General features: G+C 42.2%; 1 protein-coding gene across 2 annotated transcripts in view; it reads left to right on the top strand.

The window, feature by feature from the left end:
* The window catches only part of tom1 (target of myb1 membrane trafficking protein), a 97,221-nt gene extending 70,093 nt beyond the window's left edge, over window positions 1–27,128 (top strand). The window contains exons 12-15 of one of the 2 annotated variants that reach the window (XM_068019389.1): window positions 10,692–10,767; window positions 16,854–16,913; window positions 23,109–23,151; window positions 25,519–27,128. In XM_068019389.1, the coding sequence (XP_067875490.1) occupies window positions 10,692–10,767; window positions 16,854–16,913; window positions 23,109–23,151; window positions 25,519–25,664 (325 nt within the window). In that variant the 3' untranslated portion in view covers window positions 25,665–27,128. The remainder of the gene's footprint in view (window positions 1–10,691; window positions 10,768–16,853; window positions 16,914–23,108; window positions 23,152–25,518) is intronic. The other variant, XM_068019390.1, reaches the window with a different exon arrangement.
* The last annotated feature ends 172 nt before the right edge of the window (window positions 27,129–27,300 follow it).

The raw sequence follows: 27,300 nt of genomic DNA on the forward strand, positions 1-27,300 counted from the left end.
ATATTTTTATACTGTGGAATGGTTATGGTACTGTAGAGTCCACCGCTGTCAAAGATTGCCTACATATCTACCTTCTGAAGACAGGTCCGCATACCCAGATGACCAGAAGATTGTGTGCCCCACAGATCATGAGACTAATTTTCCGTATATTGCATTATACCACAGAAAGAGCACAGACATTTTTGAACATGCCTTTATACTGTAAGAAACTTGCTAAATAGAGGTTTGGGGGGTGGGGGGGGGAATGGATTTTTAACACCTAATCCTTGACACAAAATTCAAATCTTGTTCAGGGAAAAGATAAGTTTTAACTAAATTGAAACAGATTCTCGGTGAATCCGTGGTACATAACCATTGATAATTTGGTTCCTTTTGGAAAATTTGCCTACAGAAGACTGTTTGGTGTCGTAGGTGATGCTCACTGCCTTTGTAAGTGTTGAAAGTTTCATGATTGTTGATCAGTATCCATGTTAGAAATTGATTGTATTTTTACATTTTGCGCTCATCGTTAAGCATCAGAACTTGCCATATCTGGTACAGCATGGGAACATAGCAACAAAAATAGGTCATTCAGTTAGATCATGGCTGATCCATTCCTCAACTCTATTTACCTACCTTCGTTCCATATCTCTCGATACCCTTATGCAACAAAAACCTGTCAATCTTAGTCTTGGAAGCTGGAATTAATCCCCTGCATCCACAGCCATTTATGGAAAAAAGTTCCAGATTTCTGCTACCCTTTGTGTGGAAAAAGTGCTACTTGATTTTCCTCCTAAATGTTCTAGCTCTAATGTTATGGTGTCGCCTTGTTCTTGATCTCCCCATCAGTGGGAAAAGTTTCTCTGTCTCTACCGTATCACTTTAAATGCTTCAATCAGCACAGATTTGCCAGTACTCTCTTGAGTATGGAAGATTAAGGGGTGATCTATTTGAGGTTCTTAAGATGATCAAAAGAATTGACAGGGTAGATAGAGAGAAACTAGTTCCTCTGGTGGGGCAAGTCCAGCACATGGGGGTATAACCTTAAAATTAGAACTGGGCCATTCAGCGGTGATGTTAGGAAGCACTTCTTCACACATTGGAAAATAGAACTCTGCAACACTGTCTCCCTAAACGCTGTTGAGACTGGATATTGGAGTATGGCTACACTAAAGCCACGTATAGTAGAGGACGTGTGTGCTGGAGCTTGGGTGTGGATCCGCTATCAGTACACAGCTGGAAGGATAGTTTGCACCCCTGGGGTCTCCCCAACTTTCTCTGCCACATTCCTGGCCATGGGAGCCGCCTTGTTCTATGCTTCCCTCATCCTCTGCTATTCTGCAGAATATTTAAATGTCACTTGAGATCAGATTTCATGCCTGGCCTCTTAAATAGGGAATGATGTTGGGGAAACTCCAAATTTAAGGGGTCAGAGGAAATAATCTTCGATAGAAAAGTCAAATTAATTTGAAGAAAATCGATCTTGAAAGGAAACCCTGTGATATGATCTGGAGTACTCCTTTAATAAAAATTTGAACCTGTACTAAGCAGCATATGATGCAATTATTTGGAGGTGTAATTGTAAAAAAAATTGCAAGGTCTCTGAAATTAATCCTTGAGTGCATGTGCTTGGGACTATTTTCAGACACGTTCTATTTTTGCTTTGAGCATGTCTGTTGAAAATTCTTCAGCTGCAAGCTAGTTATTAGTCTTCAGCCTTTGACGGAGATGTATTTGAAACACCTGAAGGCCTTCACACCATTTTTCCTCATCAGTTTGTTGATTGTTGCACTTTTCTTCATCATTGACGCTATTATTCACAGCGGCCCATTCACCGATCCCCACTTTTTTGAAAAGTTTGCCCGCAAAAGACCCGACCCAGTCTCTTTCAATTGGACTGAGATAAGATGAAATGAACTTGGTACACAACTTCATTTAAAAAGTTAAAAAACTTTGGCTCGTGAAACGGCAGCAATGGTTTTGATCAAGATCTTGGAATTGCGACACTTAATCAGGTGAGTTTAAAGCAAGTGGTACTGAAGTTTATTCCAAAATGTGACTTTTCAATCCTGTTGCCTGCAGTTGGGAAGAATGGGTTTAAAAAAAAGCTTAAACATTGTAGCACCAGTTACACACACCTCTGAAGAATTTGATTTCTTTCTGCTTGTGTACAAATATAGATTTTGTTAATTCCCAATGTACATAAGTATATTTGCATGTTTTAATTTGCATTGTTTTATGTAGAATTCCATAAAGGTTACAGAGCAAAACTGGCCCATTCGGCCCTATTTGTCTATGTCAATCATCCATGTTCCACACAAGTCTCTCCCACCTTTCTTCATCTAATACTATCAGCATATCCTTCTATTCCTTTCTTCCTCTTGTTTATCCAGCTGTACCTTAAACGCATCTATGCTATTTGCTTCAACTACCCATAGCAGGGCATCACAGTCCTGTAGAATGCACATCCTGTTCAATGTGGAAACTCCAGGATGCCTCTCATGTCCTGAGCAACCACATGGGTAGTAAGGGTCGTCAGCTCCGGCAGCTCTGTGCTTGGGGCTTGAGCAGCACCTGGTGCCACTGTGGTGCATTTGTGAAGTTGAGCATTTTGTGGATAGCAAGTTTCTGATGTGGTCACCCTGTAGCTTAAGGATTTGAAGGCAGAGAGGGAATGGGTGACCACTAGGCAGTCAGGAAGGAGCAGGCAGGTAGTGCAAGAGTCCCTGGAGTGCATCTTGCTCTCCAACCACACTTCAGAAAGGATGTAGAAAAGATTTGCAAGAATGGTTTCAAGGATGAGGGACTTCAGTTACATGGATAGCTTGGAGAAGCTGGGGCTGTTCTGCTTAGAGATGAGAAGGTTGAGAGAAGATTTGATAAAGATGCTCAAAATCATGAGGGGTACGGATTGAGAGAAACTGTTTCCATTAGCATTGATTTAAGGGCAGCGCAGTGGTTAGCACTGCAGCCTCACAGCTCCAGTGACCCGGGTTCAATTCTGGGTTCTGCCTGTGTGGAGTTTGCAAGTTCTCCCTGTGTCTGTGTGGGTTTTCTCCGGGTGCTCCGGTTTCCTCCCACAAGCCAAAAGACTTGCAGGTTGGTAGGTAAATTGGCCATTATAAATTGCCCCTAGTATAGGTAGGTGGTAGGGAAATATATAGGGACAAGTGGGGATGTGGTAGGAATATGGGATTGGTGTAGGATTAGTATAAATGGGTGGTTGATGGTCGGCACAGACTCGGTGGGCCGAAGGGCCTGTTTCAGTGCTGTAACTCTAAACTAAACTAAACAGAACCAAAGGCACCATGAGTAAAAATGCAGCAAATGATTAGGATTTGGAATGTACTGCCTGAGAGTGCAGTGAGGGCAGATTCAATCGTGGCTTTCAAAAGGGAATTAGATCATTATCTGAGGAGAAAAAATTGCAGGCTATGGGGAAAAGACAGGGGAGTGGGTGTAGCTGAATTGCTGTCTGAGTCGGCATGGACATGATGGGCCGAATGGCCTCCTGTGCATAACCATTCTCCGATTCTATGAATTTACTCCTTTAGCTGTGGTGACAAGGCTAAGAGTTCCATTGTGAATAGCTACCACAGTCACTGGAACTCGCTGAGATTTTCTGTGAATAAATGTTTTTAAATATAGAAGCAATTGCTTAACAGTACTGTTCAGGGGATCAGAGAGAGCTGTACTGTATGGACCCGAAGCAGCAATGTTCCGTGTCTGCTACTCAAGTTGCTTTACATGTACACAGTGTCTCTATGTTCTGTCCTGTCCCTCTGATTTTGTACCATACACCAGCTGCAGGGCCATCATCCGTCTTCCCTCCTTATTGTAGGGTAGCTGAACTGGCAACTCTTGTCTTCGGTATTGAGACATGGTATTTCAAATACAGTTTTGTCTTGGGTGATCCACCCTTAAATATTATGCAATCATGCTCATTCATGGGGGAGCTGAAGTCACAGGTGTCATGGCCAGTTAAGTTTGAGCTCTGTTGTCTTGCTGTAAGCCAGGAACTCTTAGTTCTATTTATATAGAGTTGTAATGCTCCATGTCGTGAATAACACTCGCTCATGCAGGGAGAGTGATCAGTTAGGTGCCCGGAAGTGTCCGATACCTTCCGATCGGTGCCAGCACAGTCCATGCCTTCAGAAGAGGAAGCAATATGAAAGGGGAAAAAAACTGCAGAAGCATTTGTTATTAATAAACAAAGACAAGATAAATATAAGGAGGACTTGCCTTGTGTTCATGTGCATCACCACATAGGAACATGTGCCAATTAATATTATGATGCAACTCTTGTGCTTTACACTTTAGAAGTGGTTGAACATAACGTCTAGGACAGGACTTGAAATGATCTGTGTTGTGTTTGTTATGATAACAAAAGCCTGAAGTCTGGGCTTAGTTGTAGCACTGTCACCTCTGAGTTAGAAGGTCATAGAGTCATAAAAACTTACAGCAAGGATGGAGGCCATTCAGCCCATCTTGTCCACGCCAACTGACAAGTAGCCATCCAGCCTGATCCCAATTTCCAGCTCTTGGTCCTTAACCTTGTAGGTTATGGAACTTCAAGTACATATGCAAGTACTTGTTAAATGTTGTTGTGAGGGTTTCTGTCTCTACCACCCTTTCAGGCAGTGAGTTCCAGATCCCCACCACCCTCTGGGTGAAAATATTTCCCCTCGAATCCTCTCTAAACTTCCCACCTCTACCTAAATCAATGGGGCTAAATAATAGGGCTATCCTATCCACTCTATCTGGACCCCTCAATTTTATACACTTCAATTAGGTCACCCCTCAGCCTCCTCTGTTCCAAAGAAAACAACACAAGTCCATCCACTCTTTCCTTATAACTAAAATGCTCCAGTCCAGACAATATTCTCATAAACCCCCTCTAGTGCAATTATATCTTTTCTATAGTGCGGTAACCAGAACTGTAGCCTAGCTAGTGTTTTATACAGTTCCAACATAACCTCCCAGCTCTTGTATTCTATGCCTTCTTGACCACCTCATCTACCTGTTCAGCCACTTTCAGGTATCTGTGGACATGCACTCCAAGGTTCTCTACACTTCAGTATCCTACCATTTTTTGTGTATTCCCTTGCCTTGTTAGTTTTCCCCAAATGCATTGCCTCACATTTCTCCGGATTGAACTCCATTTGTCACTGTACCGCCTGACTGACTAGTGCATTGATGACTTCCTGTAGTCCAAAGCTTTGTACCAACCACGCAGCTCATTTTTATATCCTCTGCGAACTTCTTAATCATACCCCCGACATTCAAGGCTAAATCATTGATGTACATCACAAAAAGCAAGGGACCTCGTACTGAGCCCTGCCGAACCCCACTGGAAAACAGCCTTCCAGTCACAAAAATATCCATTGACCATTACCCTTTATGGTGGCGTTGTGGTAATGTCATTGGACTAGTAATCCAGAGGCCCAGGCTAGTGCTCGGAACGTGGGTTCAAATCCCACCATGGCAGATGGTGAAATTTAAATTCAATTAATAAATAAATCTGGAATTAAAAAGCTAGTCTAATGGTGACCATGAAGCCATTGTCGATTGTTGTTTTTTAAAAAAAAAAACCCATCTGGTTCACTAATGTCCTTTAGGGAAGGAAATCTGCAGTCCTTACCTGGTCTGGCCTACGTGTGACTCCAGATCCACAGTAATGTGGTTGACTCTTAAATGCCCTCTAAAATGGCCTAGCAAGCCACTCAGTTCAAGGGCAGTTAGGGACGGGCAATAATTGCTGGCCTAGCCAGTGACGTCCACATTCTACGAATAAATATTTTAAAAAATTTCACATCCCTCCTCCCTGATAGCAATATCTGTATCGTCTCTCTCTCTCGTGAAAACAGACTGAAAATTATTAATTAAGGACTGTACCAACACTTCTGCCTCCACACGCAGGTTGCCCTTCTGGTCCCGAACAGGTCATAAATTTAAGCCCATTTCAAGACTTGAGTATGTTGTCTAGGCTGACCTCAGGGAAAGCTGCGTTGTCTTTTAGATGAGGTGTTAAACTGAGGCCCCTTTGTCTGTTCTCATGACCAGCATTAATCCTTTCCCCATCCCACCAATCAGATACTTGATCATTTGCGTGCAATTCTGGTCGCCACACTACCAGAAGGACGTGGAGGCTTTGGAGAGGGTACAGAAGAGATTTACCAGGATGTTGCCTGGTCTGGAGGGCATTAGCTATGAGGAGTGGTTGGATAAACTCGGATTGTTTTCACTGGAACGATGGAGGTGGAGGGGTGACATGATTGAGGTTTACAAAGTTATGAGCGGCATGGACAGAGTGGATAGTCAGAAGCTTTTTCCCAGGGTGGAAGAGTCAGTTACTAGGGATCACAGGTTTAAGGTGCGAGGGGCAAAGTTTAGAGGGGATGTGCGAGGCAAGTTCTTTACACAGAGGGTGGTGAGTGCCTGGAACTTGCTGCTGGGGGAGGTGGTGGAAGCAGGTACGATAGCGACGTTTAAGAGGCATCTTGACAAATACATGAATAGGAAGGGAATAGAGGGATACGGTCCCCGGAAGTGCAGAAGGTTTTAGTTTAGGCAGGCATCAAGATCGGCGCAGGCTTGGAGGGCCTAATGGCCTGTTCCTGTGCTGTACTGTTCTTTATTCTATCCCATTACTGGCTGCGTGTAATTTGCTGTTTGTCTAGTGACTATACTTAAATGTAATTATTTGGCTGGGAAGCAGTGTGGGATGCCCTGAGCGGGTGAAAGGCCTTGTGTAAATGCAGACTCATTCTTTGTTTCTTTTGGCAACTTTTTCATGCATATTTGTTTGATCAGGGCTTGTGGGTGCTGAGTGTCATTTTGTTCTAGGTATTTTTGAGTTTTTGGTGCACAGTGGTATAGTATCACATTTGTTATCATGTTGCTCCTGAACGTGTGCACATTGTATAGATAACATAAAATGGGTGAAATTTTCTAAGTAGCTGATGGGCTGAATGGCCTCCTGTGCTGATATTAAGCCCTCCCCTCATACTTTAGCAGATCAATATATAATCTGATGTGGTTTTTGGAGAATATAGCCCCTGGAGCCTGTTCTGCCATTCAATGAAATCATAGCTGATCTGCGACCTAGCTCTAGATACCCGTCTTTGCCCCATATCTCTTAGATTTTTGTTAAGCAAAGGGTATTTATCAACCTTCGATTAAAATTAACAACTGATCTAGCATCAACTGCCATTTGCTGAAGAGTGTTCCAAACTTTTACCAGCCTTTGTGCAGTTTCCTGAAGGGTTTCCTGAAAGGTCTGGCCCTGATTTTTAGGCGATGTCCTCTAGTCCGAGACTCCCCAACCAACAGAAATGGTTTTTCTCAATCTACCTTATCTGTTTCCGTTAATATCTTGCAAAGTTTGATCAAATCACCCCAAACCTTCTAAATTATCTAGAAATCTAGTTTGTTAGTACACATAACCAAAAGCTTTGTCGCCTGAACCTCTTGATTTAAAGTGGACTATAAAAGATCAATTTTTTTGTGATAACTTTAGAAAATTAAAGCACAGTTTCAGATTTAAACAAACTATTTTCAAAACTAAAGTTGAATACAGTATCCTAAGGAAAATTCTGATTTGACATTATTCTACTTGTTCTTTATTGCTGACTTGAATTTTTACAGTTTGGGGCGGCGCAGTGGTTAGCACCGCAGCCTCACAGCTCCAGCGACCCGGGTTCAATTCTGGGTACTGCCTGTGTGGAGTTTGCAAATTCTCCCTGTGGCTGCGTGGGTTTCCTCCGGGTGCTCCGGTTTCCTCCCACATGCCAAAGACTTGCAGGTTGATAGGTAAATTGGCCATTAGCAATTGCTCCTAGTATAGGTAGGTGGTAGGGAAATATAGGGACAGGTGGGGATGTGGTAGGAATATGGAATTAGTGTAGGATTAGTATTAATGGGTGGTTGATGGTCGGCACAGACTCGGTGGGCCGAAGGGCCTGTTTCAGTGCTGTAACTCTAAATAATAAAATAAATAATTCTGCCACAAGTGTGTATGATGCCATAATTTGGATTTAGACTTCAAAGTGCTAGCCATCAACTTGTCAAGAATATGGTGGCTAGATGAATTTGTATGAAAGAGAATGTTGCTGCAAAATATACCAGGTATTGGTAATCTGTGTACATTTAATATCCATGTTGATGGATAGTACAGCATTCAGTTGTGGAAAGAGAGCCTATTATAGTTGCTTGTTGACTATCCTGTGTGATGTGTCCAAATGATCATCTTGTATTCTGTAAATGGTTTTCAATTATAAGTACAACGCCTAACAGTAGAAATGCAGAAAAATTAAATCTCCTTCCGAAGCCCTAAACCGTCATAAAAATTCATCACATGTAAGTATCATCCTAAATGGAATCAGTATTAGTATTAAAAAATTGCTTTTCTACTTGTACACTGCAGCCACCTCAACTTGTTTTAGTCTTACCACACTGTTAGAATATAAAGGCACAATGTTGGTTAGTGCCGTGACATATTCCAGCAGATCAGGTCAACCATTTTTATTGGAACAAAATTGCATAGTTGCTTGAAAAAGGGAATAGGAACATTCAGGTGATTAGCCAAGTGGCCTGTTACTGTGTGCAAACACCTATTACTGCCTTCAGATGATCAACTTTCAGTTTGATTAGGAAGGTGGTGATACTTTGTGTCTACTGATCCAGAGATGGGAACTAGAAATTACAACCACAGTTTCTTGGAGTTGCAGTTTTTTTTACTACAGTATTGTTTAGTGGGTTACTGTTGAGGCAACCTAAGTGTTTTCTCTTCCCCCCCCCCCCCCCCCCCCCCCCCGCCAACCTTGCCAATCTCCAGGCCCCTCTTAGAAACATAGAAAATAGGAGCAGGAGTAGGCCATTTGACCCTTTGAGCCTGCTCCGCCATTCATTATGATCATGGCTGATCATCCAACTCAATAGCCTGTTCCGGCATTCGCTCCATACCCTTTGATCTCTTTAGACCCAAGAGCAATATCTAACTCCTTTTTGAAAACATTCAATGTTTTGGCCTCAACTGCTTTCTGTGGTAGCAAATTCCACAATCTCACCACTCTCTGGGTGAAGAAATTTCTCCTCATCTCAGTCCTGAAAGGTTTACCCCGTATCCTTAGACTATGACCCCTCGTTCTGGACTCCCCCACCATCGGGAACATCCTTCCTGCATCTACCCTGTCAAGTCCTGTTAGAATTTTTATAGGTTTCTATGAGATCCCCCCTCACTCTCCTGAACTCCAGCAAATATAATCCTAACCGACTCAATCTCTCCTCATATGTCAGTCCCACCATCCCAGAAATCAGTCTGGTAAACCTTTGCTGCACTACCTCGATAGCAAGAACATCCTTCCTCAGATAAGGGGAGCAAAACTGCACACAATATTCCAGGTGTGGCCTCACCAAGGCCCTATATAATTGCAGCAAGACATCCCTGCTTCTGTACGCGAATCCTCTCGCTATGAAGGCCAACATACCATTTGCCTTTTTTTTTCTGCCTGTTGCACCTGCATGCTTACCTTCAGCGACTGATGTATGAGAACACCCAGGTCTCATTGCATATTCCCCTCTCTCAGTTTATAGCCATTCAGATAATCTGCCTTCCTGTTTTTGCTACCAAAGTGGACATTATGAAGGCGTTGAACCACACTTCAAGCAAGGAGTCAGTAGTTGCTGAGTGTCATTTGTGCGAGCCTGCAAAGTAACAGTCAGTGGGATATTCCAATGGAGGAGCAGAAATAGAAGTAATCCCATCTTCTCTGAACGTGCTCAGTCCCATCAGAGCAGGGGCCATGTTACTTTATTAGCTCTCAAATAATCCAGGCCGTTTGGGCCCAATTATGTGTCCTGGCTCATGTTGTCTAACTTTATGAAACCAGGGATCAAATCCAATCTTTCTAATCTGAAAGATTCAGCATTTCAATTTGTTGCATCCTCTGATACTGTCTGTGAAACCTAATTAACCAACAAACGCGTCTTCCACTTGGAGTTGCTGGCTAATTTGCATATTAGTAAGGGTGTGCATTGGTTCAGGTGCTCTTTTTCAGCAAAATGTGGGCCTTCAATTTTTTTGACTGTTTCCTTTCATTTAAAATGATTTAAATGCATGAAGTTAGATTTGTAAGTGGAAAATGCAGTAGTATACTGAAACTATAACTATACGATGTACAAGAGGAACATATAACATCAATAATAGTTTGTATTTGTATAACATGTTTAACATAGTAAAACGTCCCAAGGCACTGCACAGGAATATTATCAAACAAAATTCGACACTGAGCCACATTGGAGATATCTGGGCAGATAAGGAGATAGGTTTTAACCACCGTCTTAATGGAAGTGAAGTTTAGGGAGGATGTTTGAGAGCTTAGGAACTCGGCTGCTGAAGGCACAACCACCTGAGGTGGAGCCATTAAAAATTGGAGGTATGCAAGAGATTTGAATTGGAGGAGCGCAGGGATTTTGTGGGACTAGAGGAGGTTTACAAGATGGGGGAGGGGCGAAACCATGGAGGGATGTGATCACAAGGATGATGATTTTAATACAGCTTACTATTTGTGAGCTGCTTTCCTTCACTTCTCTCCCCACTGTGCTGAATTCTACATTCAGCATTTCAATTTGTTGCATCCTCTGATACGGTTTGTGGAACTGAATTAATCAACAAGCACACCGCTCACAAGAGAATGATGGTTTTCTTTCAGTGTAAAGTATGAAGAACCGCAGGCAATTGAAGGACTGGCAGGAGCACTGGATACTCGACAACAAAATACCGGAGCAGTGAGTGTTTGCTTCCAATCTACTTCCTGTAAACTGCTCATTAAATATTCTAACAAAATGTAGGTTTCTACTGATTTATTCTATAAATTTTGGATTTGATCAAATTGTTTTGTAATTGCTGATGCAAGGTAGGTATCAGTTCGTCAAAATCATAGGAATTTTTATGTTTAGAAAAAAAAGTGAGTGGTGATGTTTGTTTCAATGTATTCACATTTTATTTTCTAAAAAGAAGTGTAATTTATGTATTGGAAAGTTTTGGAGTATTCCTACATAAAGTTGTTCTGGTAGGGACGGGCAAGAGGTGGTGGAACAAAACACTGGTGCCAAGACTGGTGGAATTTGTGTCTGGTTTCAGCACTTAGTCTGTTTCAGTTGTGATCGATGAGATGTTGAGCAGAGTTGAGGCAACGGTGTCTGACACCGCTGTCTCCTGCTCCTATTTTTCTATGTTTCTATGCTGTCAGCCAATGATTTGGGTGGGACTTGCAGCGGGAATCGTAGAAAAGAGTCTATTTTATGGCAAACAATTTTGTTTAAACAGAGCACTACAGCAAACAGTCTACAGAGTCTATTTAAAAAGAGTGCCAACCACAGCAAACAAAACTCCACCAAAACTACAGCAACGTCTCCTGATAAAAGCAGGGTTATTTCTTCAGGAAAAATGCAGTGAGTGGAGGATACTTATATAATGCAAATTATGTGCGTAAAACCAATCCCAGTCACTTCCAGCAGTGCGTGATTGCTGGGGAAATTTCCCCTTGTCATCGCTACTCTGGCTGGCAATTGTATCATTATATACAGCTGGCGAGGAGTGGAAACTCTGATCTTGCTTAACACCAGTTGCAAACACTTATCAGTCTGAATCACTTTGGCATCCTGAGGATGTGAAAGGCACTATATAAATGCAAACTTTCTCTGTTGTTGCACTGCCCCCCCCCCCCTCTCTAACGATCCATTTACAGCTAACACTGATTGGAGTTATTGCAGCATAAGTTCAGTTTTTCAGTTTGTTTGCTACTTCATTGAAACTTGTAGCTAACATCTCAGAAGGCTTTTTGAGATGGGCCAAGAATTAGGCTTGTCAGTCTTGTTCAGCTGTAGCTCAGTTGGTAGCACTCTTGCCTCCGAGTGACAAGGTCCCACTCTAGGGCTTGAACACAAAAAAATCATACTGAGGGAGTGTTGCACTGGCAGAGGTGCTGTCTTTTGGATGAGGCATTGAACCGAGACCCCATCTGCCTACTCAGGTGGATGTAAAAGATCCCATGGCACTATTTCTAAGATGATCAGGGGAGTTATCTCTGGTGTTATGGCTGATATTTATCCCTCAGTCAACATCACAAACAGATTATCTGCTCATTATTACATTGCTGTTTGTGGGAGCTTACTGCATGCGTATAGGCTGCCGCATTTTCTACATTACAACAGTGACTGCACTTCAAAAGTATTTCATTGGCTGTAAAGCACTTTGCGACCTCTGGTGATTGTGAAAGGCATTTTTTTTCCTCTTTCCCAGTAGCTTTTCAAAGTTCCCAAGGAATGAAATGAAAGTAATTCTCCCCATCTCCTCCACATAAGTGAGACTAGGCTTTAGTGAGGATAAGTGAACAGTTTTCCTTCCCATACAATGTAAATTGCTATTCACAGCTGCAGCTCAGCATAGAAAGAACTATCGGCCAAGTTTCTATAGGATAATTGATCGGAGCTAAGCAAGACTTTGTCAGGGCTCAGTTACACAAGTGTGGCTAAGTGATTTCAAATGAACTCTGAACGACTGGTGTTTGTATTTGAGTCCTACTTATTGTTCAGTGTCTGATGAGGCTCTACTTTATAGCAGAGATCGAAGAACAGCACTTGTCATCAGAACTGTATCTTCTAAAATAGTTTGAAGTAGATTATTTTGTAAGGTGTATAAAATTTGTTTAAACAGTGAATAGGGCGAGAACTAGTGTGGATGAAGCTGAATTACTGGCAGCAATGATATAGGCATACGTCTGGGTACTTTAATGTCTTGGGTCTCTTCAATTGTTCAGTTTGGTTCTTCTCCCTCATACTCTGGAGATCAATATCACAAATGAAGTTCTCTTAAAATCACCATTTACTAATGCAGAGATTTTCAAATAGTAGAAAATAACAACAATTTGCATTTATATAGCGTCTTTAACGTAGTAAAGTCTCTCAAGACAATTCACAAAAGTGTTATTGCCTAAAATTTGACACTGACCCACAGATATTAGGACAGGTGGAGGTAGGCTTAAAGGAGGAGGAATTCCAAAGCTGAGGGACTAGACAGCTGAAGGCAAGGCCGCCTTTGCTGGGGTGAAAGAAAATTGGAGAGGCCAGAAATGGGGGAATGCAGAGTTCTCCGCGGGTTGTAGGACCGGGGGGTATGTTGCACTAATCGGGAGGGGTGAGGCTGTGGAGGGATTTGAGTTTTTTTTAATTAAGACATTGTTGGACCAGGAGCCAATGTAGATCAGCGAGTACTGGGGTGATGGTGAACAGGACTTGGTGTGCGTCAGGATACAGGCAGCAGAAAGCTCAAGTTGATCATTAATTCTTTAAGCATTTTTCAATTACTTTCCCGTTTTTTCTCTCCCTGAAGACATGGATTCCTTGCTGGGGCCCATTTCAGTGGAGATTCTGGCCTCCGATACTTTGGCCAAGTCATCATTGAGAGTCTTGATAGTGTTGGTAAACTGTCCAACTTGAGAAAATCACTACTGAGTCTGACATCTGTGCACACAAGCTCTTAGTTGGGTTTATCATTTAGCAATTGGGAGCAGGAACAGTGCTGATTTTATTTTCCTCCCTCCACTCTCCAATTAACCAGAGGTTGCAGTGAATTGCAGTGCCCCTATTGCAATGTACAGGTGAGTTGAGTAGAAGCTTGTAAAGTTGTGCTGACCTTTTTACTGAGTGATAATTTCTCTGAAATAGATGGAGAATACATTGAATGAGCACGCAAACAGAACAACGATAGACAACTGGATGTTAAATCAAGGAATGGTGAGAGTTCACCATATTGTCTGGCTGCTTTAGCTGCTACCCTTCAGGGCCTTAACCTGTGGGCTGCTTGGTGGCACTGCAGACAGTGTTGAGTGATGACATTGCCTCAGATCGCACTGGTGGTGTCTTCAATCTGCTGTTGGTTCCTTTGATTTGTTTTACATCAAATTGAAAAGATTTTCATTCTAAAAACCTGTTTCCTAAATGATGAAACTCCTCCCATCTACTGCCCCCTTGCCCTTTCAAGTCTAACCTCGAAGCCCATGTTCCTGTTCAATTCACTTCCTTCCCTAGTGTGCAAAAAAAAAGGATCTTGGTAGGACATGACTGAAAAGTAGTCAGGATTTCTACAACTGATGAATTACACCGTATTTACAGCACAGAAACAGGATATTCAGCCTACCTGGTCTGTGCCACACGAGACCCTTCCCACCCTACCTCATTGAACCCCATCAACATCTCCTTCTGTTCTGCGTCGCATTCTGTCTTTATCTACATGGAGAGATGTGTTTTTCAGCCTGGAAAGGAAACTTCTAAGAAATAACTCTAGAGGACTATAAGGTAGTTAAGGGAAGGGGAAAAGTTAACCAGAAATATAAATTGTTACAAAAAGAACCTTATTAAAAATTTTGTTTGCAACCCCTCCACCCTCCTCCCCCACCCCCCAATCAAACCAAACTTTCACCCTCCCATTGACTTTTATACTGCTGTATCATGGATCCTGGCCACCTACACACTTTCTGTCTCTGTGACCCAAGACCATTGAGTTTTATCAGACTATTGAGAGGTAAGGAAGTGGGCATCTTGCTAAAGATGTATTCCAAATGTCATTGGATAGTACATTTGGAGTAGGAACCTCGACTGATTTTAAAAAAAAATCCCTTCCACAACCTTTCTCCTCAATTACTACCCACAATCAAAAGAAAGTCCATTTTAAAGCAATCTGGTTGACTTTTTTAGTTTTGTTTTTAAAAAATCTCATTGTAAATATCGCTTCATCATTCTCTATCTTTTTGAAGAATCAACATTACTAAATCCTTTTGCTTAATTCTCCCTCCTCTCAGATTGATTTCTTTATAAAATTCTTCTCGTCTTCTGAGGATAAAAATTACATTTTCAGCAGAATTTGAGTATTGCTAACTGTGTGCATCTAGGCTAGTGAAAGTCCCTCAATATTGTCTTTGTTCTGGGATATTGTACCTCTCAATCCAATCTGTATGGATTTTCAGAATTTGGAGCAAGCTTTAACTTTTCTTTACTGGGAAAACATTAATTTTTCAGCAGGTTTAAACAATTGTTGAAGCACAAGCCATTACAGGACATCTTGCAGGCTACAATGCAAAACTCTGGATCATTTGTGTTGCTGGGTGATCTTGTAGAGTTGACTTTCTAACAGAAGACTAATGAGTTGCTTAGTTTGTAATTATTTTAAATAAATAACGTATTGTGCAATATATCTAACTTTTCATTCCCCTTTCTGAAATGTAATCTTCCTCACTGTGTAAGGTGTTTTGTATATGGATAACTTTCAGAACAGTTGATGCATGTCAGTCCTGCTGGTTATTGTCAGATTTCAATGAAATGAGTTCCGAGCCACTACTAAAAGCAAGGCAAGAGTATGTATTGGCTGTGGACTTTTTCTTTTTTGGCATCTGATCTCTGCTTCAGGATTACTGCACTGCTGACCTGAGGATTGTGACCGTCCCACACTGCTACAATATGAGGTCATTAAGCATTTTGTTCGAGGTTTGTGATGTCCAGAAAAGCTTAAATTATTACCACTGTGGTCAACCTGAAGCTTTTGGGGAGTGCAGCAGTGATGGACGAGACTCTTTTAAATGGGTCAATGTCCGCTTTCAATCTCTCAGCCCTCTGTTCAAAGATCTCGTACTGCAGGATGACGGTCTCTTCCAGGCCTTTTGTGACCAGAGTTGAGGGAGTCTCAATCCAAATCCCAACGGCCATGGGTCACAGCACAGAATTGCCAAAAATTTTGCACTGCTTGGCACTTTGGTAGGCAGTACGTCAAGTCCACAGTTATTCTTGTCTTGAAGTTGGGGTTGGATCAGACTAGAGGGAGCATTACACTTTCAAACTGTCCCGTACTTGGCCTGGGGGCTTTATATTCCTGCGCTGACCAGCACACACAAAATTCATCACTTACAATTTTTTTTTAAAATGGCTATTGATTCTTGTGCGTGCCAGGCCGTAAGTGCAAGTCTGTGACTGGTTATGTTGCCATAGTATGTAGCTGATTATTTATTTGGTCTGGAATGCTATACAAATGTCCAGATCCAGATTGTGTGTTCTGTTGTACTTTCCACTATGGGATTTGCTATATAGTTCATAAAACCTAGCTGGAGCGGCTGATCACTCGACTATGCCTGCAAGGTTTCCAGGCTTAGCTCAGACCGTCCTTGCTTCAGGTAAGTTTCACTCCTCAGGTGAGTTTCAGTCCTCAGTGGTGGTGATTGGCTCCAACATTGGTGAGAAGGGAGAACACCAATCCAACAGCCTTGATTTGTTAGCAACAGAAATGGTAGGTGTCACTTCTGCAGAGTTGGAACACCCAGTCGTGGAAAGAGAAGGTGGTGTATGAACTGGCTGTTCATGTGGATAATGTGTGTGGTTAATCAAATCCTTCCTGCGTCCTTTGGGGTGGATGTCTCAAAGCTTGCTTTAATCAGTCTAATCATCACCTTCTCTTACCAAACTGAACCTATTCCTCAATTTCTTTGATTTATTAGCTTTTAATTTGCTATTTCTTTTGGAATATTGTGACCAGTGATGTGGATGTTTGTGTGGTGAAATCATTTATAATTTATCAAATAAATTTTGGAAAGCAAGGTATGAAGTTCCTGGAGATCCACCTGCTTCCCAAGGGAGTCTTTGGGATCTCGCTTAAAAATTGGCATTTTCCAAATTCTTAAATGGGAAGAGGTTATAATTGGCCAGATTAAAATAAAAGAATTTTATACCCTGCTTACATGTAGATTTTAATTACCAATTTTATTATTTTTAAATGATTTAATTTTGATGTTTAACTTCCTCCTGCCCTTCCCATTTGTGTGTAACAGATTCCAGTCACTCAGACCAATCTAATGGATGACATTGAACAGTGGCTGTCCACAGATGTGGTGAGAATTTTGGGTATCTTTTTAATTTGCATTATTTTAACTCCAATGAAGTTTGAACTTGTCAGGACTGTCACGAACCATTGGTGCTTTGGAGCTTTGACAGATTCCAAGCTTTGTCTGAGAAAGGTATTTCCCATCCTGACCAGTGATCCAGCCTTGTTATCTTGTTGGAACTGTTCTCATGTTTTCAAGGTGACTCCTGCTGTTGTGTTTGTGCTGGTTCAGAACAGGCTCTACATAGACTCTGAATCACTCCTCTACCTCTCCCAGTGGTCAGATGGCAGTCACCGCTTAGACATGCACATGAAGAACAGCCACTTGGGCAAAATCTGAGCGTGGCTAGTGCCCGTGGAATCGCTCTGCAGGATAAGGCAATATCTTAACAGGAGTTAAAGGTTCTCTTATTCTGTTATAAAAGATACTGTTTTGACTTCTGTCAAACGCCATTGAGCTGCCGCAGTCGAGTTCAAAAGCAGGCATTTAACGTACACCAACGCTTTGATCTTTCAGCTAACAAGTGAAAAAATGAAACACATTTATCTGCTGCTAAAGAAGTGTTGCTTTTTGAGCTGATTGTCCTTAAACAATTCAGCATTGACCCCTGACCCTCCAAACACTAGTGTCCAATGGAAGATGGTGATTTCCAGCTTCTGTATAAAACTGATGCTTTGAAACGCAAGTAAAGGGAATTCATGGGGAATGACCCAGGAATTAATTTGGAGAACAGGATTACATTGCATATCCATGTTATGGAGATACAGTGAAACCTGTATAAATGGTCACTCCCAGAAAATGGACACCTACAAAAGCAGTCATTTAATCAGACACTCAGGTTACATGTGTGGTAAAATATACAAGTGGTAAGATATACAAGAGGCACTCTGAACACAGAGACCTTTGACAAGGTCCCACATGGTAGGCTGGTCCAGAAGGTTCGAGCACATGGGATCCAGGGTGAGCTAGCAAATTGGATACAAAATTGGCTTGGTGATAGGAGGCAGAGGGTGGTAGTGGAGGATTGTTTTTCAGATTGGAGGCCAGTGACCAGTGGTGTGCCGCAGGGATCGGTGCTGGGACCTCTGTTGTTTGTCATCTATATTAATGACTTGGATGTGAATGTAAGGGGCATGATTAGTAAGTTTGCAGATGACACCAAAATTGGTGGTATAGTGGACAGTGAAGAAGGTTGTCTGAGGTTGTAAGAGGATATCGATAAACTGGGAAAGTGGACAAGGGATTGTCAAGTGGAATTTAATGCAGACAAGTGTGAAGTGATGCATTTTGGGAAGTTAAACCAGGGCAGGACATATACAGTGAATGGCAGGGCCCTGGGGAGTGTTGTTGAGCAGAGAGACCTTGGGGTGCAAGTACATAGTTCCCTGAAAGTGGCAATACAGGTAGACAGGGTGGTGAAGAAAAGGCGTATGGCATGCTTGCCTTCATTGGCCGAGGCATTGAGTACAAGAGTTGGGACGTCATGTTACAGTTGTACATAACATTGGTTAGGCCGCATTTGGAGTACTGTGTGCAGTTCTGGTCGCCGCACTACAGGAAAGATGTGTTTAAGCTACAGAGGGTGCAGAAAAGATTCACAAGGATGTTGCCTGGTTTGGAGGGCTTGAGTTATAAAGAGAGATTGCACAGGCTGGGTCTGTTTTCCCTGGAGCGAAGGAGGCTGAGAGGGGACATGATAGCGGTATATGAAATTATGAGAGGCATAGATAGGGTAGATAGCCAGAGTCTGTTTCCCGTAGTAGGGGTGACTAAAACTAGAGGGCATAGATAAAAGGTGAGTGGGAAGAGGTTTAAAGGGGATCAAAGGGGTAAATTTTTCACACAAAGAATAGTGAGTATCTGGAATGAGCTGCCTGAGGAGGTGGTGGAGGCAGGAACAGTAACGACATTTAAGAGACATCTGGACAGGTACTTGAATGAGCACGGCATAGAGGGATATGGAATTAATGCAGGCAGGTGGGATTATTATAGCTAGGCATTATGGTTGGCATGGATGCAGTGGGCTGAAGGGCCTGCTTCTATGATGTACGACTCTATGACCTGCAAATTGCAAACTACGGACAGCCTTCAATGCACCAAGTCCTTTAAAACCCGGAACATTTAGGTCACTGCAAGGCAGCAGCGGGTTTTGTGAAAGAAAGTGACTTTTGTGGGATAGCAAGCTCTTTACTCAGTATACATAGCAGCAGCAAAGCAACTCTTACCTCTGCTGCTATGGATGCTGAGTAAAGAACTCCCCATTTGACTAAACCCTGCCATCTTTCACTGATGTGTGCACTGAACTCACCTCCCCCTCAAATCAAGGAATGCAAGCAGTGAGAAGAGCCATTCCTTCCTGTCCCAGTGCCCTGTTCACATACACTGTCTGATGGCAGCTCCTACATTAAAGGCTGGGGAAAGACATTTTTGGTGTCTCAAGGAATCAATGGATAGTGGAGTTGAAGCCTAAGATCAGTCATGATTGTATTGAATGGCAGAGCAGGCTCGATGGACTATATGGTCTACTGCTGCTCCTATTTCTTGTGTTCTCCTCTCCCCCGACACTGCTGTTGTTGTCTCTCCCTTGTTTGGCTTCTGATGATGGAACCATTTCTTTGAGCAGCTTTGGCTGTGAGGAGTGAAGGTGGATGGCTGTTCCTGGTCAGCCTGTGTCTCTCTGCTGCTCCACAGAGTGATGGTCAGACCTGTGAGTCCCAGATATCAGTCAGTCTTCCTGCAGACTCTCTACACAACCAGGAAACTGCTGTTTCATTCCTGCACACCTTGTGGCCTACTGTTCTCAAATGTTCTCTGTCCATTCTATGACTTGCCTTTGGAAGCTTCAGTTGTACTCCCTCTAAGGCAAGTATATTCTTCCTTGGGTAAGGAGACCAAAGCCATACACAGTACTCCAGGTATGGTCTCATCAATTGTAAGATTTCTTAACTCTTGCCCTTTTTATTACAAAGCGATTGGCGTCTGACATACCATTTGTTTTCCTAATTGTTTGATGTACCTGCCTGTTAGCTTTCTGTGATTGTGTACAAGGGCACCCAGGTCCCTCAATGCGAACATTTCCCCCAAAAATTCTGCTTTTCTATTTTTCTTTCCAAAGTGGATAACTTCACACTTCACAGAATCACAATTATTACAGCACAGAAGGAGGCCATTCGGCTCATCGTGGCTGCACCGCCTCTCCAAATGAGCAATTCACCTAGTGCCATTCCCCCACCTTCTCCCCGTTACCCTGCACATTCTTCCTGTTCACATAACAGTCTAATTCCCTTTTGAAAGCCGCGATTGAACCTGCCCCCACCACGCTGACAGGCAGTGCATTCCAGATCCTAACCACTCGCTGTGTGAAAATGTTTTTCCTCATGTCACTTTTGCTTCTCTTGCCAATTACTTTAAATCTGTGCTCTCTCGTTCTCGATCCTTTCACAAGTGGGAATAGTTTGTCCCTATCTACTCTGTCCAGACCCCTCATGATTTTGAATATCTCTATCAAGTCACCTCTCAGCCGCCTTTTCTCCAAGGAAAACAGTCCCAACTTCTCCAGTCTATTTTCGTAACTGAAGTTCCACATCCCTGGAACCATTCTCGTGAATCGTTTCTGTACTCTTTCCAATGATTTCACAGCTTTCCTAAAGTGCGGCTTCCAGAACTAGACGCAGTACTCCAGCGGAAGCCGAACCAATGTCTTATGTAAGTTTGACATTCTTGCTCTTGTACTCTATGCCCCTATTAATAAAGCCTAAACATTTCCCAATATTCTATCTACCATGTTCTTAGCCACTCACTCAACCTGTCTGTATCCCTTTGCAGTCTTTCTGGCATTCTCCTCAAAGCTTATTTTCCGACCGAACTTTGTATCGTCAGTAAACTTGGTTTTAGTACACTCAGCCCCCTCATCTAAGTCATTGATTATAGATTGTTAATAGCAAGGCCTAAGCATTGATCCTTGTAGCACTCCACCAGTAACAGCCTGTCAATCTAACAATTGTGTGTAATCTCTTATGGCACCTTTTCGAATGCCAGCCCAATTTAAGTGGAGCCCGTCCCAACCAAACAGCGCTCTGAAGTATTTGTGCCGCTCACCCATGAAGCAAAACCCCTGCCTCCCACACCACTCCTTTCGCCATGCATTTAACCTTTAATCTGTTTATCCCTATGCCTATTTGCACCTAGCTCAGGTGTCAATGCAGCGATTATTACCTGTGAGGCTTTGTTTTAGTTTAGACCCTAGCTTCTCAGACTCTCAGTGGGACCTCATTCCACCTATGTTGTTGGTTCCCACGTCAACCATGACAACTGGATCCTGCCCCTCCCGCTCCAAAGTTGTTTTCCAGCTATGAGGAGATGTCCTGTAATGGTACTAATGCTGCTAACTAGAACTGAGAAAGGCATTTCATTACTGAACTTGCACTCTGCTCCAAGTGAAAGCAGTTTGAAATAAAATGGTAATTTAGATTGCAGAACTATTAAACAGCTGAAAGCTGGTGTATTGGGAGTCAGGAGCTGGAACGCTGGAGTGTGGGACGGGGGAGGGAGCTGAGACGCTGGAGTGAAAGAGGGGGTTTCTTGGCCTCATTGCAGCTGATTCATAGAGAGGAACATAGAGAGATACAGCACTGAAACAGGCCCTTCGGCCCACCGAGTCTGTGCCAACCATCAGCCACCCATTTATACTAATCCTACATTAATCCCATGTCCCCTCCACATCCCCACCTTCCCTCAATTCTCCTACCACCTACCTACACTAGGGGCAATTTACAATGGCCAATTTACCTATCAACCTGCAAGTCTTTGGCTGTGGGAGGAAACCAGAGCACCCGGCGGAAACCCACGCGATCACAGGGAGAACTTGCAAACTCCGCACAGGCAGTACCCAGAACCGAACCCGGGTCGCTGGAGCTGTGATGTGAGGCTGTGGTGCTAACCACTGTGCCACATTCCTCAAGATTAATGGAATTTTTTTTTACAGTACATACAATGACCATGCAAAAAAATGGACAGCTGATGCCAGTCCTTGAGGTATCTATAATTTACAGGTTTCACTGTACATACTTAAAGGAAAAATTTGCAAGGCCACAGGGAAAGGGCAGGGGAGTGGGACTCAGTGGTTATTTCTTTCAAAGAGCTAGCACAGGCACAATGGGCCGAAAGACTACCTTCTGAGCTGTGAGGTTCTATAATTACATAAAACCTGGTGGTATACCTCCATGCAGTTGTTTCAATCACCTTAGATATCATGCTAATTTGTCCAGCCCATTACACCAGGTTCTGGTGGAACTACCAGGAATCCCAGTGATTACATTAGTGTTTAAAATCCTTTCATCAGACCTTCTGCTGTGCTGTAGCTGTGAGACATTGAGCAAATAATTGCAGCTTGTAGAGAGGACTTGAGAAGGTTTTATCAACACCAAGGTAAGTCATTCCATTTATACATGCATAAGATGGAGTTTTTCTGAGGGGGAGAAATCAAATCTAAAACGCAACAAATGTGATTCAATATTACTATCATAGTATAACGCCTAATTGTTTCTTGAGGTGTCTCCAAGTTTAAGTGCAGAAACAGTGCCTGGTTTGAATGGGACAAGTTGAGACCTGTGCTGCCTGCCTGCTCTAAAACACCATACCAGCAGAACTACTGCTGAAATGAGTGAATTTGGGTGAAAAAAAGGGTTGGCTCTCCATCCAGTTCAGATTGGGAAGCTGCTGTATGAAGTTCACAGGATTTGAATCAACATTGTTTTGATGCTTTCTCACTGCAGCCTCCTTACCTTGAACATTGGTATTCATGCATTTTTAGTGTTGATCAATACCTAAAACAAGCAGTTGGACGGATTTAATCAGTTCTTTGAGCCAGGTTCTGTAAAGGCATTTGTTATTTTGGGGGTGACATTGTTTAATTTCCCCTCCAACTGTATCCCTGCATAGTATTGATGGTGATGATGAAGGCCGTACATATATTGTGTGGTTATAATAGCTCAAGTAAAGTAGGATGTCTGTTTTGTATCTGACCTGTCAATGCCGATGGCTACTTCAACCACTACACTGGATGAAGTGTGCCTTCCCATTGACTGCACTCATATTTTACCAAGCACTCAATTCAATGCAATTTTAGTTCACATTTATTGAGGACAGAATTCTATCTCTTACACATGAGGAACGACTAATAAATCTTATCTTTAATTTTAGAAAGGTGAATTGGGAGAGGATTCTGAAGGAGTAACAAGTGAAGGTAAATTCTGTTTTGCTGTCTTTTCTTTTTTTTGTCCTTTTTTAAAAAAAAAAGCAACAATCAATAGGATTATACTCATCATTTTATAATTCATATTTTGAATTCATAATATGCAACTGCTGCATTTCCAATTTTGGAAATGCCATTTACAGGTCCTCTCACCAATTGCTGAGCCCCTCTAGTCTCAATCTGACTTTTATCCTTTTCTCGAGGCGACACAACTTCATTGCTTGAAAACTAAAGACATTTTACTTCTAATATATTCCATGTACAGTGAAAGCTCCCAACTTTGTCAGGTTATAACAATGACCATTGATTGCTCTTTGTTTCATTCTAATTGGCCATTTTTTACCCAGAACAGTATCAGCTTTGTCTTTTATCACAAGGCATCTTGTTCTGTTCTCCTGTAACCCCTGTGCTCATTGATCTGTATTGGCTCCCGGTCAAGCAATGCCTCGACTTCAAAGTTCTCATCCTTGTTTTGAAGTCCCTCCCTGGCCTCGCTCCCCGCTATGTCTATAATCTCCTCCAGCCCCACAATCCTCCGATATCTGCGTTCCTTTAATTCTGGCTTTTTGAGCCTCCCCATTTTCATCAGTCCACCATTGCTGGCTGAGCCTTCAGCTGCCTAGACTCTAAGCTCTGGAATTCTCTCCCTAAATCTCAACATCTCCCTCTACCTCCCTCCCATCCTTTAAGATGCTGCTTAAAACCTACCTCATTGACCAAACTTCTGGTCATCTGACCTAGTGGCTTGGTGTCAAATATTGTTTTATAATTGCTCCTTGCAACATTTTATTATGTTGAAGGGCCTATAGAAATACAAGCTGTTGTCACATGCCCTCTGAAGAACTGCAAATAAAATCCCACCACATTATTATCCACAAATTCTGGCACTTGTTAGGTATGATTCTACTTTATTAAACTATGGTAAACTTTGAAATACAAGCTGAATGCCTTTATTCATGTTAAGTGTGTATGAATGCTATTTTGTTTGAGTTCAATGATTTCAATGCTACAGGTGAGTCATGCTTCTGACCTGTTTATAAATTGGAGTACTGGCTGTTTTTCCTTTTGTTTGCTGCTATCCTGGTATTTAATGGCATGAAAATATTTAGCAACTACAACCCTCATTTCTTTGAGTGTATGAATATCATTTGGCCCCATTCTTTCGTGAATGTCCAATCCATCCAGATCTCCTATTCTTTATTCAAAATAATCTGCCAGTTTTCTGTCGAATGAAAGATATTGGATCCAAAAATCCTTCCATTATTTCATCTGATAAAAGTTTATTCTTTCCAGTTTGATTTTAGTTTAGTTTAGAGATACAGCACTGAAACAGGCCCTTCGGCCCACCGAGTCTGTGCCGACCATCAACCACCCATTTATACTAATCCTACACTAATTCCATATCCCTACCACATCCCCACCTGTCCCTGTATTTCCCTACCACCTACCTATACTAGGGGCAATTTATAATGGCCAATTTACCTACCAACCTGCAAGTCTTTTGGCTTGTGGGAGGAAACCGGAGCACCCGGAGGAAACCCACGCAGACACAGGGAGAACTTGCAAACTCCACACAGGCAGCGCCTGGAATTGAACCCGGGTCGCTGGAGCTGTGAGGCGGCGGTGCTCGCCACTGTGCCGCCCAGTGGCATCCTTTATTTTCCTTACAGAAGTTTTTAATCTCAGATTAATTCATTTTCAATCCCTTTCCTTTCCTGAAAACTTTTAAAACATTCATCCTGACTTTTGTTTACAGAATATATTTAATTTCTGTCTGATAGACTCGTAAAAAGATTTTTACGGGTTCCGCTTTTTAAAATTTATCTAATGCTCTCCATTTTGATGCTCATGATTATGAAATCCACATTCCTGAAATCTTTGTTTTATTACTCTTTTGTTGAGATGGATTGAAGTCAAAATTGCATTAAAAAAAAAAATTCTCTTTTGCATGAAAATCTCAATCTCCTGATACCTTCTATCTACATACACACAGGTAAAGGGCCTCTGGTCCATCATCTAGCCTGTCCCACAAAATTGCTACCTTGTGTTTCACAACATCTACACTATCTACCCCACCCAAAACCTCTCCTAGGAGAGGCACAAAACAGATTAAAAATCATGGCTAATTTGAGCAAGAAAATCTGGGAAATTCCTCTCCAACCCCCATGATGATTGAAATTAGTCCAGGAGCTCACTCACTGGGCCTGAATTCCATATAATACCTGTCATTTTGTCAGAGGGGTTGTCCACCCCAGCCAGAAACAGGTCCAGCTCTTGCTTGAAGGAATGATCTAAATTATTAAGCTGCTAAAAAGTTTCATTTTTGAAGAATGGATAAAGCACATTTTATTTTCCTAGAATTCGATAAATTCCTGGAAGAGCGAGCGAAAGCAGCAGAGCGGCTGCCCACTCTCCCCTCGCCTCCCACAGAGGCCCCTGGCTCCGTTACTGCGACCAAAAAGAAGAAGCAAGAAAAAGTGGAGGATGCCTTCTTTACACTGTGAAACCTCAGAGTCCATCCCCCGCCTACCACCATGTATGAAGGAACACACTGGGGCAGTCCTGAATTGCCCCCCTCCTAGAAATCCAATCTCTTGCTCCTGCTTAGAGGACGGTACGAAAATAGAGTGAACACACTTCCCCAGGGAAGTCAGTGTTTCAAGATGGACCCTATTTTAAAATATTTCTCTAGAATGACCACAGCTCCTATAATAGGGATAAAGGTCAACACGTGACCCTTTGCTGAAGTTTTGGCAGTGCCATCCAGTTACATAAAATATTGTGGGTTGACTGCGCTTAAGTTCAAAATAGGTATTAAAATAATTTAAACTGCAGATCTGGGAGTACACTACTTTTTACATATATCCTTTTCACAAGTCCATGTACATTTTATTCTTTTATATGCTAAACCGAGAAATGGTCTTCAAACTTTAACTTATTCTATTTTAAATGCTTTAGCACGAGGGTGGTGTTGATGTGCGGGCATGTTGGAGAATAAAATATGGAGGTTCCAAGTGGTACAGTGGGTCACGTGTCCAGACTTTAGTCTGATTTATGGGATTTCTGAGTTGAATGGATTCTGTTGTTTTGCTATTAGAGGAATGTGCAGCTGCAATTGCAGCATTTCTTTTACATCTTTATTCTGTTGTCTATGCAATGAGACCTTTTTCCCTCCTCCACAAGCTTTTGGAATGGGGCACATCTTTCACCAAAAGCTGTGGAAATTGTAGGGTTGCCAACCCTCCAGGTTTGTCCTGGGGTTTCCAGGAATTGAAGATTAATTTCCAGGCCACTGCTGCAAGTGACATCCAGGAGAAAAATAGCAGGGGATTAAACAAATTTTTGTCATTTTCTTTGAACACTTTCATTGATAAGTGATCAAAAAAAAATATTGGAGATGGGGGTGTGGAATAGGATGTTTCACTAATAGTCAAGATTAATCCAACTGTATATCAGTCTGGTCCCTTTCCAATTGGCCATGGGAAAGCAGTGCACCCGGAGTATGGACCAATGAATGGTGTGGGTGTGGGGTGGTTTGCAGTGAGAGTTTATGTGATGAAACCTCAAGAAATACGCCCAAGCAGTGTTGGCAACCCTAAGAAAATGGCCCAATTGCACTTAGTGTTTTAATTATATCAATTTCTAGACCAATTCTGGGGGCGTGGGGAGGGGAGGGAAGAGAATGTATAATTTACCAAAAAAAAAAATAATTTAATGCAAAATCAATAAAATGATTTTTGTGGGTGTTGGTGCACCCAGTAACTTCTAGTGTTTTAGTCACTCTTAGTACAAACTCACCAGCCCCTCTCTCTCTCGGAGCTGAGGTGTCCAGATATATACCTGCGAAAATATTTTCCTAAGATTCTGCAACACTGCCGCAATAGGACGAGTGTTATTTTGGACATGGTGCGATGAAGTAACTTTTCGCTTTTACATCTCTCGATATTGGATAAATGCAACTACTCAAAGGTGTCTGATATATTATTTGTATTGTCAATTTCTGCTCTGTTGTGTTCATTTCCAATTCTGTTGGCTTGTAAGAGATCCACCTATCAAAAAACACTGAGCTATTGGCAACAAAATTCGTGGTCAATTGAGAAGAAACGTGTTCAAAATATTACTATAAAGAAGCCTGTTCAT

The sequence above is a fragment of the Heterodontus francisci genome, chromosome 41, assembly GCF_036365525.1.
Source record: "Heterodontus francisci isolate sHetFra1 chromosome 41, sHetFra1.hap1, whole genome shotgun sequence".
NCBI lineage: Eukaryota > Metazoa > Chordata > Chondrichthyes > Heterodontiformes > Heterodontidae > Heterodontus > Heterodontus francisci.